Genomic DNA, 15703 nt, shown 5'->3' with positions numbered 1-15703 from the left:
GCCAAAAATGTAACACTTCACGTTTCTCAGCATTTTATCTTAAGTGACATCAATCTCAAAGGTTTCAAAGGTCATTTATTGTCACGTACCAATTAAGGTACAGTGATATGTGAATTACCATATAGCCATATGAAAAAAAAGCAACAAGACACACAACTACATAAAAGTTAACATAAACATCCACCACAGTGGATTCCCCACATTCCTCACTGTGATGGAAGACAAAAAATTCCAATCTTCTTCCTCTTTATTCTCCCGCAGTCGAAACCATCCGTCGGGGTGACGAAGCTCCTGCAGCTGCCGGTCGAAGCTCCCACGTCGGGGCGATCGAAGCTCCCGCGATGGTGCGGTCGAAACTCCCGCGGCTTGGAGTTTCTGAAGTTGGATCAGAGACCGCGGGCTCCATGATGTTAAAGTCCGCAGGCACCGGGCCGGAGCCACAGAGGGTCGCTGCGTGACGGGAGAAGGGGCGACGAGATGACAGGCGTTGAGGTCCCAGTTGCTGTGAGTCCTGGGCGAGGTGGTGCAGAGGATGTTTGGCGTCCGATGGGACCTTGCACACAAGCCTGTGGGTGAACTACTCTCTGTGAAGCTTGGTGGGTGCGATACCTGCGAGCACCGGCAGAAGATCCATCAGAGTAGGGCGTAGGCAGCCGGTGATGATCTGCATGGTGTCGTTGAGGATGGCGTCTAGCTTGCTAGTATGAGCGCTGCTGCATCATGCTGGGGTGGTGTACTCAGCGGTGCTGTACACGAGTGCAAGAGCACTGGTTCGGAGAGTAGATATCCTGGTGCCCCATGATGATCCAGCCAAGCAACGCAGGAGGTTGTTCCGCACCGAGACTTTAGCACAGAGAGCTTCAAGGTGTTGCTTGTAGATCAGCTGCTGATCTAGTTTCACCCCAAGGTATGTAGGAAATGGGTAATACTGTAGGGGTGACCCATTGAGGGTGATGGTTAGCTGGCATTGAGCTTCCTTGTTGTTCAGGTGAAAGGCCATTGTGGTGATTTTTACCACACTCAGTTTTAGACTCCAGGTCTTAAGGTAGCCTGTTAAAAATTCCATATCCGCCGAGAGCACGTTTGACCAACTCCTGTCCGAATGCAGTAGGGCCAGGTCATCTGCGTATCCATACTGGCGTGAGGTTGTGCGTGGCAGATCGCTGATATAGAGATTGAAGAGCATGAGGGCCAGTACCGAGCCTTGGGGAACTCTGTTTCTTAGGCGTCGCAGTCGGCTGGATTGTCCGTCGCTGGTCTTGAATACAAAACTGCGGTTGACAAGGATGTTGGCAAAGAACCGCACTAAATGGTGATCAGGAATGGTGCAGAGGAGCTTCAAGGTCAGGCCCTGGTGCCACAATGTCGTCGGTGGGTGGTGAGGTCCACCAGTGTGACGCCCGCCTTGTGACCCTTTTCATAACTGTCTTCGATGTCATTGGTCAGCTTGACTATTTGGTGGGTAGTGCAGCGTTCACGACGAAATCCGGCTTATTCAGCAGGGTGGTTGGCGGTCGACTTTTGGATCGAGCCGGGCCAGGAGAAGCCGTTCCAGGAGCTTGTACGGGACACAGAGGAGTGAGATGGGCCGATAGTTCCTTGGGTCGTCCGCAGGCTTGTTTGGTTTTGGTAGCGCAATGACGGTGGCTTTCCGCCAGATCTTCAGAATAGACTGACCAATGAGGCAATAGGAGTAGAACTCACGGAGCCAGACCTGGCATTTAGGACTACAGTGTTTCAGGACACTGGGCTTTTCCGCATTTCAATTGAGTGATGACAGGAGAGAGTTCTGCAGAGGAAAATGGTGCTGGCAGGAGCCCATCAGCGCCTGGAGCTTTCCAAAGATTAGTGGTATCCTGTTTGACAGAACGAGTATGATTCTTGTCCGCGTCTTTGAAGTGGCCGTTGGCCAGGAGCTGGTGGGCGATGGAGTTGGCCGTGACAGGGCAATGCTTTGGGCGGGTACTTCGACCGGTGAGGCGATTGAAAGTCTTCCAAGCCATCCTACTGGAGTGTGTGAAGTCGATTCCATGGACTGTCTCTTCCCACCGCTCTCTGTGCTTTTTGTCGAGGCAGGTTGTCAGTTCCGTCACCTTGGAGGCAGCTTCTTCGCCAGGTTTGAGGGTCTGAAGAATGGTCTTGACCTGAAATGTCACCCATTCCTTCTCTCCAGAGATGCCACCTTGTCCCGCTGAGTTACTCCAGCATTTTGTGTCTATCTTACACACAAAAACATAAATTTAACGTAAGTTATACATGTCAGTGAAAATGGAAACGACTGCAAAACAAGACACTCGTGCAAAAAAACAATTAGAAATCATGTAGAAATCGTGTAGAAACAAGGAACTACAGATGCTGGTTTATACCAAAGATAGACACAAAATGCTGGAGTAACTGAACTGGTGAGGTTGCATCTCTGGAGAAAAAGGATGGGTGATGTTTTAGGTTGGGACCCTTCTTTAATCATGCGTGGGGAGGTACAAGATGGGATGAGTATGAGCACCACAATATTCCAAGCATGGCCTTTATACCTTGTACAACTGCAACATGATGTAAAATCCCTGCCTTTGAAGGCAAGCAAGCTAAATATCTTCTTCGTCACCCTATCCATTTGTGTCACCATTTTCTGGGAGCAATGAACTTTGACCCCCACGGTCCCTCTGTACATCAGTGCTTTTATGGTCCACGCTGTTCACTGTTTATGTTCAGTCAGTATTAGATTAGCTTTAGGTTTATTGGTGTCACGTACTGAGATACAGTGTAAAGCTTTGTTCTGTATGCTATCCCATCAGATCAGATAATACTACACAAGCGAAACTCCAGTACAATAGGTAGAGAAAAGGGGGAAGATACAGAGTGCAGAATATAGTTCTCAGCATTGTAACGCATGACCCAAATGGCATTACCTCACACTTGTCTGGATTCAATTCTATTTGTCACTGCTCTGCCCAACTTTTCACCTGGTCTATGTCCCTCTGTGTCCCTCACTATCTATAATCTTCAGGTTGTCAGCAAATTTACTAATCAGACCATAGATAGTCCTATGCAAATAATTTACATATAACAAAGACCAAAAGTCCCAGCACTGATTCGTGCAGTACACCATTGATTACAGATTTCCAGTCAGAAAAAACGCCACTCCCCTCTGCTTCCCATCACCAAGATCATTTTCAATTCATTTCACCAAAACTGTGAATCCATGTGTACTAATTTCCCAGACTAGCATACCATGCTGGGCCTTGTTAAAAGCCTTACTGAAGTCCATGTTTACCATTCACCACTCTCTCCTTAAGCCTATTTTCCATGGTTCTTAATTTCCCCTACCCTGGGCAAAAGATTCTGTGCTTTTACCATCTCCATTCCACCTCATAATTTTATAGACCTCTTAAAAATCACCCCCCCCCCCCCCACCTCCTGCTGTCCAAGGAATAAAAACACAATCCTGCACAACCTTTCCCTATAGCTCAGGCCTTCAAGTCGTAACAACATCCTCGTAAATCTTCTCTGCACCCTTTCCAGCCTAATTATCTCTTTCCTCTAAGCAGAGTGACTAAAACTAAGATCACAGTGCTGATCGGTAGACACAAGGAACTGCAGATGCTGGTTTACAAAAGAGGATACAGAGTGCTGGAGTAACTCAGCGGATCAGGTAACATTTCAGGAGAGCATGGGTCGGTAGCCTTCTTCAGACCCTTAAGTGACTTTTTGGTCTGAAGAAGTGTCCTGACCCTAAACGTCATCTATCCATGTGTAGAAAGAAACTGCACCAAAGATAGACATAAAGAGCCGGAGTAACTCAGCAGATTAGGCAGCATCACTGCAGAAGGAGGTTCCGACCTGAAACATCACCCATCCTTTTTCTCCAGAGATGCTGCCTGACCTGCTGAGTCACTCCAGCACTTTGTGTCTATCATCAGTATATACCAGCATCTGCAGTTCCTTTCTGCACGCCATCTATCCATGATCAGATCACACCTGACCCACTGTTACTCTGTGTCTTGCACTGATAGGTCCACCTTTGTAAGCCTTTCCAGTTCATGTAACCATGGAAATAATTTATGGACTGTCCATAATTTATTCATCCTAATAAATGCATGTTTAGAAGTTATTTTTTCACTTGATCAGATCGTTTATCAAGGGCAGCATGGTGGCGCAGCAGTAGAGTTGCTGCCTTACAGTGCTGGAGAGCCGGGTTTGATCCTCACTATGGGTGCTGCCTGTGTGAAGTGTGCACAATCACCCTGTGACCGCGTGGGTTTTCCTTGGGTGCTCTGGTTTCCTCCCACACTCCAAAAGAGGTTTGTAGGTTAATTGGCTTTTGTAAAAGTTGTAAATTGTCCCTAGTGTGTAGTGTGTGTTAGTGTCCAGGGTGATCGCTGGTCGGCGCAGACTCACTGGGATGAAGGGCTTGTTTCCGCCCTGTATCTCTAAACTAACCTATAACAACATCACTACCAAAACCCAAGCAAAATGGAAGATGGAGTTGAATCCGAGCAAGTGTGAGGTGTTGCACTTTGGGAGGTTGAATGTAAATGGAAAACATACAACTAATGGCAAGACCCTTAACAGCATTGATGTACAGAGGGATCTTGGGGTCTACATACATAACTCCCTGAAAGTGGCAACACAAATAGATAGTGGAAAATAAGGCATATTGTATGCTTGCTTTTATAGGTTGAGACATTAAGTATAAGAGTCAGAAAGTCATGAGATAGGTTTGTTGGGCTTAGGTCAGGCCGCACTTGAAGTATTGCGTGCAGTTCTGTTCATTCCATCATGGGAAGGACGTGGAGGCTTTGGAGAGGATGCAGAGGTTGTTTGCCGGAATGTTGCTTGGATTAGAGAGGATTAGCTCCAGGGAGAGGTTGGACGGATTGTTTTCTCTGAAACTCTGGAAGTTATGGAGAGACCTGATAGAAGTATACAAAATTATGAGAGGCAAAGATAGGGTGGAGCCAGAACCTTTACCATTTGTTTATATAGGCATAGCTTTATGTTGAGAGGAGCAACGTTTTAAAGAGATGTGGGGGAACGTTTGTGTGCCTGGTGATGTGTGCCTGGATGAATGTGACTTTTAGATAGAGGCACGGATATGCAGGGAATGGAGTGATATAGATTATGTGCAGGTAGATAAAAATATCTGCCTGCACATAGAACATGGACACAGAGTGCTGGACTAACTTGCGGGTCAGGCAGCATCTATGGAGAACATGGACACAGAGCGCTGGAGTAACTCAGCGGGTCATAGAAAACAGGTGCAGGAGTAGGCCATTCGGCCCTTCGAGCCTGCACCGCCATTCAATATGATCATGGCTGATCATCCAACTCAGTATCCTGTACCTGCCCGCTCTCCATACCCCCTGATCCCTTTAGCCACAAGGGCCACATCTAACTCCCTCTTAAATATAGCAAGATAGCAGCATCTCTGGAGAACATGGACACAGAGTGCTGGAGTAACTCAGCAGGTCAGGCAACATCTCTGGGGAACATGGATAGGTGAAGATTCAGGTCAGGACCCTTTTTTATATTGAGGGGGTAATAAACTGGAAGAGAGGAGGGGCGGGCCAAAGCCTGGAAAGTGATAGGTGGATACAGGTGAGGGTTTTTTTTTGACAGGCAGATGGTTGGACAAAGGCTAGAGATGAAACAGAATGTGTGAGACAAAAGGATTGAAGAGGTGCAAATTGTGAAGCTAGAGGATGGAAAGTGGAAGGGTAGGGGGAAGGAATGTGTGCGAGATGCAGCACAGGGGAGAGGCTTTAGTGTCCGCACAGTCCTACCTACACCCTATAGTGTCTGTACAGTCCTACCTACACCAGTAGCCTTTTATCAGTTGCTGTTAAAGTAGAAGTGTAAATATATCCTCTCCGGCCCGACTACAAGGCCTCTGGGTGTCCAGGGGAGGGCGGGGGGAAGGTGGGCCGGGCCGACGCTGTGAGCGGGCGGATACAACGTAAGGCGCTGCGCAGCGTCTCCATAATCCCGGGACAAATTCCAGCTGAGCAGCGCTTGTCATTGCAGGCAGCGCCGGAGTGTGTGGTGAGGAGCTGGGCTTCCGTGCACTTACTGCATGTTGCCCTGTGCAAAGAAAATCGTGACAAGCGGGGGGGGGGGCACTGACGGCTGCCCTGCACCCTAACTGGCTCCGCTCCGTGCGGGACTTGGTAGCGGTGGAGGGTGATGTAGGAGAGGGTGGGGTGATGTATGTAGGGGCGATGGGAGTGGGTGGGGTGATGTAGGGGCGGGTGGGGTGATGTAGGGTGGGGATGATGTGTAGGAGTGGGTGGGGGTGATGTAGGAGTGGGTGGGGGTGATGTAACGGGTGGGGGTGTGATGTGATGTGGGGGTGAGGTGGGAGTGGGTGGGGTGATGTAGTGGGTGGGGTGAGTAGGATGTAGGAGGGGGGGGTGATGTAGGAGTGGGTGGGGATGATGTAGGAGTGGGTGGGGTGATGTAGGAGAGGGTGGGGTGATGTAGGAGAGGGTGGGGTGATGGAGGAGGAGGAGGAGGAGGAGGAGGAGGTGACAGTAGAGGAGGAGTAGGCGAGCAAATGGGACTAGCTTAGATGGAGCTCATTGGTTGGCATGAAGGGCCTCTTGGGCTGAAGGGCCTGTTTCCGTGCTGTTTACCTCTACGTCTGTGTTTCAATGTCCAGTTGTCCACTCTCAATTTAGAATTTAAAACTGCACCAGTTCCACTTGGACTACAGAACAGTGCAACACAGGAACCAGCCCTTCGGCTCACAATGTCTATTCTGAACACGAGGCCAAGATAAACTCATCGCAACTGACTGCACGTGGTCATATCCTTCCATTCCCAGCATATCTATCTGTCTATCTAAGAGCCTCTTAAATGTTACTATTGTATCTGCCTCCATCCACCTCCAGCAACGTGTGCCAGGCACTTGTGACCCTCTGTGCAAAAGAAAACTTGCCCCGCACATCTCCTTTAAACTTTCCCCCTCTCACATTAAAGCTATGCCCTCTGGCCTTTGACATTTTCACCCGGGGGGAGGGGGGGAAGTGCTATGCCCCTCATAATTTTAAGTGTGTACTTTTATCAGTTCTCCCTGCAACTTATGGTGTCCCAGAGAAAATAATCCAAGTTTATACAGCCTCTCCCTGTAACTAATACCCGCCAATCCAGGCATCAGTCTGGTAAACCTCTTCAGCACCTTTCCAAAGCCTCCAAATCTTCCCTGTAATGGGGCAAGGAAGATATTCTCTGTGTGTAATTACTCTCTCCCCTCAGAGGATGGGCCGGCTGGATGGGAAGGTGATTGTCCTCTCGGCTGCTGCACAGGGCATTGGACGGGCGTGTGCAATCGTAAGTCCTCTTAGCTTTAGTATTATATATACGGTGTAGAAACGGGCTTCTTCGGCCCACCAAGTCCGCGCTGACCAACAATCATACATACGCTAGTTCTATGTCCTACAGTACACTCTATGGGGAATTTATAGAGACCAATTAACCTACAAACCAGCAGGTCTTTGAAATATGGGAGGAAACTGGAGCGCCCGGAGAAAATCTACATGGCTACAGGAAGAACCTGTAAACTCTGTACAGACACCACCTGTATGTAGTCAGGCTCAAACCTGTATCTCTGCTGATGTAAGGCAGCAACTCTACCACTGCACCACTGTGCCTTCCTCTGTTTCACTCTTTGTTAGAACTTCTCTTGTTCAACTGGCAGTTCACATCACTGAGATTGAGGTCAGCCTTTTCTTAAATAACACATGATGTTGCATTAAACACCAACTCAACTATGAAGCTGCTATTGAATATCTTTGCATACAAATTTAAAATAGCTTTTGAAGTTTGAACATTGTTGGATAGAATGTAATCATCATTTATTTAAAAAAATCAAGTTACCTTTCCTATTAATTGTGATTTTTCTTTTTAACTTTGAGGCATTTTGCAAAGAAGGTGCGACAGTAATTGCTACAGACATCAATGAAGAGAAACTAAAGGAGTTGCAGCAGTACTCAGGTGAACAATCTGTTTGTTCTTTTCTGTGTTCCCACACAATCTGTAGTGAAAACTCATGGAATAACTCTGTTCACTCAACAAGATAAACAGACTAGCTAAGTGGATGTGATGTGGGGAGAAATGTCTGCACCCAGAGGTGGTGAATATTTGGAATTCTCTACTTGGGAGGTCTGTGGAGTATTGATCATTGACTTTGTTCAAAACTCAGATTTATTGATTTCTGAACATTGAAGGAATTTGAGCAATATTGGGATAGATCAGGTAAATGGTGGTTAGGTTTAAATTTATTATTATTGTTATATGTACCAAGGTACAGTGAAAAACTGTGTTTGGATGCTATCCAAACAGACCAGATAATATTCATGAATATAGTCGTCAAACTCATGTTCAATAGATAGAACAAAGGGGGAGATACTGAGTGCAGAATATAGTTCTTAGCCTCGTAGTGCCTGAGTTCCAGAGACAAAGTCCAATGTCCAAGGTAATTGAGACAGTACCCTAGCTTATGGAAGGACTGTTCAGAAGCTTGATCACAGAGCGGAAGAACCTGTTCCTGACTCTGGTGGTGCGCGCTTTCTGCCGGACGGGAGCAGGGAGAAGAAAGAATGACCGGGGTGGGACAGGGACAAGCCTTTGAATATGTTTGCTGCTTTCCCGAGGCAGCGTGAAGTGTAGATGGAGTTAATGGTGGGGAGTCTGGTCTGTGTAATGGACTGAGAAACATCCACAACTCTCTGCAATTTCTTTCATTTTTGGACAGAGCTGTTCCAAAACCCAGCTGTTATACAACCGAACAGTATGGTGCATCTGGAGAAGTTTGTCATTGCCGAATGTCCTCAGTCTCCTCAGGAAGTAGAGCCGTTACTGGGGCTTCTTGGCTGTTGCATCATTGTGGTGTATGTAAAAGATCAGTCATGATCTTGATAATGGTGAAACAAGCACATAAGGCTTGAAGAAGGGTCTTGACCTGAATCGTCACCTATTCCTTCTCTCCGGTGATGCTGTCTGACCCGCTGAGTTGCTCCAGCATTTTCTGTCTATCTTTAGTGCACCTCTGATCCTATTCCTAATATTTTTATGATGTCAGACAATTAATAACCACATTGCTCCATTCTTAAACTGAACTTTTCATAAATGCAGTTGAAACATCTCTGCATTCTCATATTATGATTCTGTGCAGGGAGAGGAGGGAATTACTTGAAATTGGAGACCTGGTTTTGCTCGGGATATCATTTTTCGATCCTTCTCTGGGAAGCAAAAACAGGAAGGCAAATTTCCATCTAAATGGCGTCAAGTTGGAAAAAGGGGAAGTTCAACGGGATCTGGGGGTCCTTGTACTTCAGTTTATGAAAGTAAGCATGCAGGTACAGCAGGCAGTGAAGAAAGCAAATGGCATGTTGGCCTTTATAACAAGAGGAATCAAATAGAGGAGCAAAGAGGTCCTTCTGCAGTTGTACAGAGCCCTAGTGAGACCACACCTGGAGTATTGTGTGCAGTTTCAGTCCCCTAATTTGAGGGAGTGCAGCGTAGGTTTAAAAGGTTAATTCCCGGGATGGCGGGGCTGTCATATGCTGAGAGAATGGAGCGACTGGGCTTGTACACTCTGGTTTAGAAGGTTGAGAGGGGATCTCAATGAAACATATAACATTGTTAAGGGTGTTAAGATTGTTGGGTGAGTCCAGAACTAGGGGCCACAGTTTAAGAATAAGGAGTAAACCATTTAGAATGGATACGATGAAACACTTTTTCTCACAGGAGTGGTGAGTCTGTGGAATTCTCTGGTTGCTTTCAAGAGAGAGCTAGATAGGGCTCTTAAAAATAGTGGAGTCAGGGGAAGAAGGCAGGAACAGGGTACTGATTGGGGATGATCAGCCATTATCACATTGAATGGCCGAAGGGTCGAATGGCCTACTCCTGCACCTATTGTCTAAGAACAAGCAGAGCCACCACGCTCCAGCACCTTATTTGAATTTTACTGCTCCTTTGTGCTTACTATTGGGGTCGAGTTAAGAAAAACACCAGTTTTTAAAATATCCATGTTTTCGTTATCCTCTGGAATCTTTCCCTTCCTTCCTGTGCATCCACTCCATCTTCACTCGGCTTCTTTAGTCTAGCTTCTTGCATTCATACAACCATATCTCTTCAGAATTGATAGCCAGACCTTGTACTTTGTTCCTTTGTTTCTTATCACCTGGATAACAGAGATGCCTATTCTTAGACGACAGAGCTGCTTTCAATACCATGAACCCATCCAAGCTCATTTCCAAATTCATGGAGTCCACACTCATCTCTGTAACTGGATCCTCGGCTTCCTGACCAACAGGCCCCAATCAGTGAGGATTGGGGACAAATCATCCTCTACGATAATCCTCAACACTGGTACTCCGCAAGGATGTGTTCTCAGCCCCCTTCATTACCCCTTGTACACCCACGACTGTGCAGCCTAGTAAAAATCACATTCAATTTACAAATTTGCAGACGACACCACCATAGCGGGCATGGATATCAAATAATGATGAGACGGAGTACAGGAAGGAGACTGAGAACCTGGTGGCACGACAACAACATTTCTCTCAATGTCAGCAAGGCAAAGGAGACAATGATGAACTTCAGGAAGTGAAGTGGTACACACACCCCAGTATACATCGACGGTGCCAACGTAGAGATGGTTGAAAACTTCACGTTCTTATGAGTAAACTTATCCTGGACTAGCCATACCAGAGAAATGGCCAAGAAAACACACCAACGCCTCTACTTCCTAAGAAGGCTTAGGAAGATCAGCATGTCCCCTACACTCTCACCAACTTGTACAGATGTACAAAGCATTTTATCAGGATGCATCACAGCATAGTTTGGGAACCGCTCCATCCAAGACTGCAAGAAAGTGCAGAGAATTTAGGATGCAATTTAGGACCATCATGCAAACCTACCTCCCTTCCATTGACTCCATTTATACCTCACGCTGCCTCGGCAAGGCCAGCAGCATAATCAAGGACATGTCCCACTCCGGACACTCCCTCTTCTCCCCTCTCCCAGCAGGCAAGAGGTACAGAAGTGTGAAAACGCACACCTCCAGATTCAGGGACATTTTCATCCCAGCTGTTATCAGGCAGCTGAACCATCCTATCACCAACTAGAGATTTGTCCTGATCTATCCCCCCCCATCAGTCTGAAGAAGGGTTTTGGCCTGAAACGTTGCCTATTTTCTTCGCTCCATAGATGCTGCTGCACCCGCTGAGTTTCTCCAGCATTTCTGTCTACCTGCCTCTTTGGAGACCCTCGGACTATCTTTAATCCAACTTTTCTGGACTTTTTCTTGCATTAAGCATGTTTCCCTTTATCCTGTATCTGTACACATGGGCGGCTTGATTGTAATTATGTGTAGTTTTTTTGTTGACTGGACAGCACGCAACAAGAAAGCTTTTCACTGTATTCCAGTATACGTGACAATAAACTAAGCTAAACGAAGAAGGGAAGTTGAGATAATCCAGGAAATTATACGTTGGAGAACCTCGTGTCAATGGTACAGAAGCTATTGGAGAGGATTTTTTAGGATAAGATTTACTCCCATTTGGAATGGGTTAAGTAGACCCAGTCAGCCTGGTGTTGCACAAGGCGGGCTGTGTCTTACTAACCAGATCAACATTGTTGAGGAGGTGACGAAGGTGACCTTTGGTAGGGTGGTGGATGCTACATGGATGTTGTGAAGGCATTCACCTATGAAGTCCCTCAGTGCTGATGATCCTGAAGATTAAGATGGATTGGATCCATGGTGACCTGGTCATATATGATAGGAGCAGAATTAGACCATTCGGCCCATCAAGTCTATTCTGCCATTCAATCATAGCTGATCTATCTCTCCGTCCTAACCCCATTCTCCCCATAACCCTTGACATCTGTACTAATCAGGAATTTATCTACAGTATCTCTGTCTTAAAAATATACATATATACAGCCGTCTGTGGCAAAGAATTCCACAGATTCACCACCCTCTGACTAAAAAATTCTTCCTCAACTTCTTTCTAAAGGTACATCCTTTTGTTCTGAGGCTGTGACCTCTAGTCCTAGACTCTCCCACTAGTAGAAGCATCCTCTCCACATCCACTCTATCTAAGCCTTTCACTATTCAGTATGTTTCAATGAGATCCCCTCCCTCATCCTTCTAAACTTCAGCGAGTCCAGGCCCAGTGCCGTCAAATGCTCATCATATGTTAACCTACTCATTCCTGGGTTAATTCTTGTAAACAACCTCTGGAACCTCTCCAGAATCATCACATGATTTCTCAGGTATGGTGCCCAAAATTGCTCACAGTACTCCAAATGCAGCCTGACCGGCACCTTATAGAGACTCAGCATTACATCCCTGTTTTTGTATTCTAGTCCTCTAGCAATAAAGGCTAGCATTGTGTTTGCATTCCTTACTACCGATTCGACATGCAAATTAACTTTTGGGGAATCCTGCACCAGCACTCCCAAGTCCCTTTGCACCGATTTCTGGATTCCCTCCTCTATTAGAAAATCATCTACGCCTCTATTCCCACTACCAAAATGGTCTTCGGATGGTCTTGGTCTTCGGATTCTGATTAGAAGACAGAGGGTTATGATGGAAGTCGGGAGGGGGGAGTCTGAGACCAGTGAAGTTCTGCATGGATCTATGCTGGGACCACGTTATTTATAATGTACCGTAAACCATCGTTTTGACGCACCCCTTTATAATGGATTTTTCAGATATAGCAGACGAACCTGCTGTTGCCACCTGTGGTTTGAACGGCTCTCTGGCTGTTCAGAGCCCCGGCTGCCGACCCCACTCCTGTCTCACAAGGTGCACCAGCGAGCCCTTCTTCTCCCACTGCACCGTCCGGTTGATGCGGCTCACGTTGTAGCTACTGGCGTCTGCACTATCTTTGGGCAGCCACCACCGACAGGACGTGCTTGGTCACGCTGGGGCTCCGGTCATAGAGCGGAATAGGTGACACTTCTTCAGACTGAGTCAGGGGAAAGAGGAACAAGAGATATAGACGGCACTAAGGACAAATGAATGGAAGATATGCCTATATCTCCCATTTCCCTTTCCCTTGACTGTCATTCTGAAGAAGGGTCTCAACCCGAAATGTCACCTATTCCGCTCTATGATCGTTGCTTTCGTCCGTCTGTCCGCGCGTTCGCTCGCTCTTGGTGCCGGCGCTTCTCCCCTCAGACTCCGCCAAAAACACACACGCACACGCACACGCACACACACTCCGGCAGATCTATGCAGGCCGAGACCAGGAGCAGGGCGAAGGATAGAAACATAGAAACATAGAAATTAGGTGCAGGAGTAGGCCATTCGGCCCTTCGAGCCTGCACCGCCATTCAATATGATCATGGCTGATCCCAACTCAATATCCCTACCTGCCTTCTCTCCATACCCCCTGATCCCCTTAGCCACAAGGGCCACATCTAACTCCCTCTTAAATATAGCCAATGAACTGGCCTCAACTACCCTCTGTGGCAGAGAGTTCCAGAGATTCACCACTCTCTGCGTGAAAAAAGTTCTTCTCGCTCGGTTTTAAAGGATTTCCCCTTTATCCTTAAGCTGTGACCCCTTGTCCTGGACTTTTCTAACATCGGGAACAATCTTCCTGCATCTAGCCTGTCCAACCCCTTAAGAATTTTGTAAGTTTCTATAAGATCCCCTCTCAATCTTCTAAATTCTAGAGAGTATAAACCAAGTCTATCCCCTTTTCTTCATAAGATGATATCAAACTGGTCATGGCAGCTATCAAAAAAGTCGACCCGAAATATCACCTATTCCTCTCCAGAGATGCTGCCTGATCCGCTGATTTACTCCAGCCTTTTGTGTTGTCTTCGATTTAAACCAGCATCTGCAGTTCCTCCCTGTACTAGGTATGTGCCGTTTAAAAAGAAAATTAAAAAAAAAAACATTTAAAAACACACAAACTGTTTCCCCGCCACGCTCATTACACTGCGAGAGGCATAACTGAAGTCGGTCGGGATTTACTGAAATGGCGGAATCCAGACTTTTCAGACTTTGACCTGCCCCTCCTCTCTTCCAGTTTATTTCCCCCTCCCTATAAAAAAAGGGTCCTGACCTGAATCATTACCTATCCATGTTCTCCAGAGTTGCTGCCTGACCCGCTGAGTTACTCCAACACTCTGTGTCCATGTTCTCCAGAGATGATAAACTCTCTTGACTTGATGCTGCCTGAGCCACCGAGTTACTCCAACACTCTGTGTGTCCATGTTCTCCAGAGATGTTGCCTGACCCGCTGAGTTACTCCAACACTCTTTTTTAGTAAACCAGCATCTGCAGGTGTGCCCAGTAGAGGGCGGTGTTGTCTTGTGTGGGGAATGGTAGTTTGGTGGAGGAAGGGTGCTGAACAAAGAATGCAGATTATCCTTTGTACACTGGCTTCAGCACTCACATACGTGCTCGCGAAAACATGTACGCGCAGGCGAGCGAGGACACACACACGCACAGATGCACACATACACACGTATGGATAGACACGTGCGCACACATAGACGCGTGCACACTCTCACACACACATTCAAACTTTGTCTCTCCTTCTCACTTCCTTTCTCTCCAGCCTTGCTCTGAGTCCACTTTGCCCTACACTCCTTCTCTTTGCTGAGAAGGCCGTGCGCTGGATGAGTTTAGTAACATCAACTTGCATCCATTATCCATTATGAAAGGTTTGCTGATTGGTATCTGATGCATGATGGCATTGGATGTATCAATTATTGGTGCCCTGCACTGGTCAGCTTTCAGTGACACAGAGCAGGACAGGAAAAGCAACTGCTTGCAGTGTGGAAACAGGCCCTTTGGCCCACTGATTCATGCTGGCCAGGTTTTGTAACTAAGCTAATCCCATTTGCCCACGTTTGGCCCATGTCACTCCATCCCTTTCCTGTCGATAGAAACATAAAAAACACGTGCAGGAGGAGGCCATTTGGCTCTTCGAGCCAGCACTGCCATTCATTGTGATCATGGCTGATCATCCACAATCAGTAATCCATGCCTGCCTTCTCCCCATACCCCTTGATTCCGCTAGCCGCAAGAGCTCTATCTAACTTTATTTTAAATTCCTCCAGTGAATTGGCCTCCACTGCCTTCTACCGGGTTGCCTTCTGCAGGGTTGCCTTCTGCAGGGTTGCCTTCTGCAGGGTTGCCAGATTGAAATTTATACAAACAATACTAGAAAAAGTCCAGAAAAATGCCAAACAAAATTTAATAATATTTTCATACTCGCATCACATGAAAAGCTCCAGATCCAGGTCATTACAACCCTCCGCACTGGAATGATTGGAACGTACCGCATAAACCTTGTTCCATGTGAAGTTTTTCAGCATTTCTGGAGATGCAGTGAAGCATTTGAAAAATTTGCTTGAAAGCAATAGTTCTGCCATGATTCTCACAATAGCATCAAGACGATTCAGCTGCATTAAGATTTCTTGCCTTCGTTTTAACGGCGGATACAAGAGGAAATATCTTCTCAACTACAGCATTGCTGACAGGGGTTATTAGGCAAGGAAAGGCAAAGGTGGCAAGCTCTTTAAATACCTGATGCTGAAGTACAGTGATCCAAAACTGTTCAGTGTCTGTAGGGACTTTTCTTAAATGGAGCTTCTTCTTTCCAATCGACAAAAGGTATTTGGCTGTATTGTTCTTCAGTTGTGTTGCTCAAATGCATCTCTTGCCAACGGAAGTTTA

General features: G+C 46.7%; 1 protein-coding gene across 3 annotated transcripts in view; it reads left to right on the top strand.

Moving 5' to 3' along the window:
- The first annotated feature begins 5847 nt into the window (after window positions 1-5847).
- bdh2 (3-hydroxybutyrate dehydrogenase, type 2) overlaps window positions 5848-15703 on the top strand; it is a 36017-nt gene continuing 26161 nt past the window's right edge. Inside the window, exons 1-3 of one of the 3 annotated variants that reach the window (XM_055643902.1) lie at window positions 5848-6039; window positions 7252-7326; window positions 7911-7989. In XM_055643902.1, coding sequence (XP_055499877.1) covers window positions 7255-7326; window positions 7911-7989 — 151 coding nt within the window. In that variant the 5' untranslated portion in view covers window positions 5848-6039; window positions 7252-7254. Of the gene's footprint in view, window positions 6040-6158; window positions 6183-7251; window positions 7327-7910; window positions 7990-15703 lie in introns of those variants that run through there. The other 2 variants (XM_055643890.1, XM_055643896.1) reach the window with 2 other exon arrangements.

This window comes from Leucoraja erinacea, chromosome 1 (genome assembly GCF_028641065.1).
Source record: "Leucoraja erinacea ecotype New England chromosome 1, Leri_hhj_1, whole genome shotgun sequence".
In the NCBI taxonomy this organism is placed as follows: domain Eukaryota; kingdom Metazoa; phylum Chordata; class Chondrichthyes; order Rajiformes; family Rajidae; genus Leucoraja; species Leucoraja erinaceus.
Note: the sequence above shows the minus strand (reverse complement) of the source record. Positions and strands in the feature narration are given on the sequence as shown.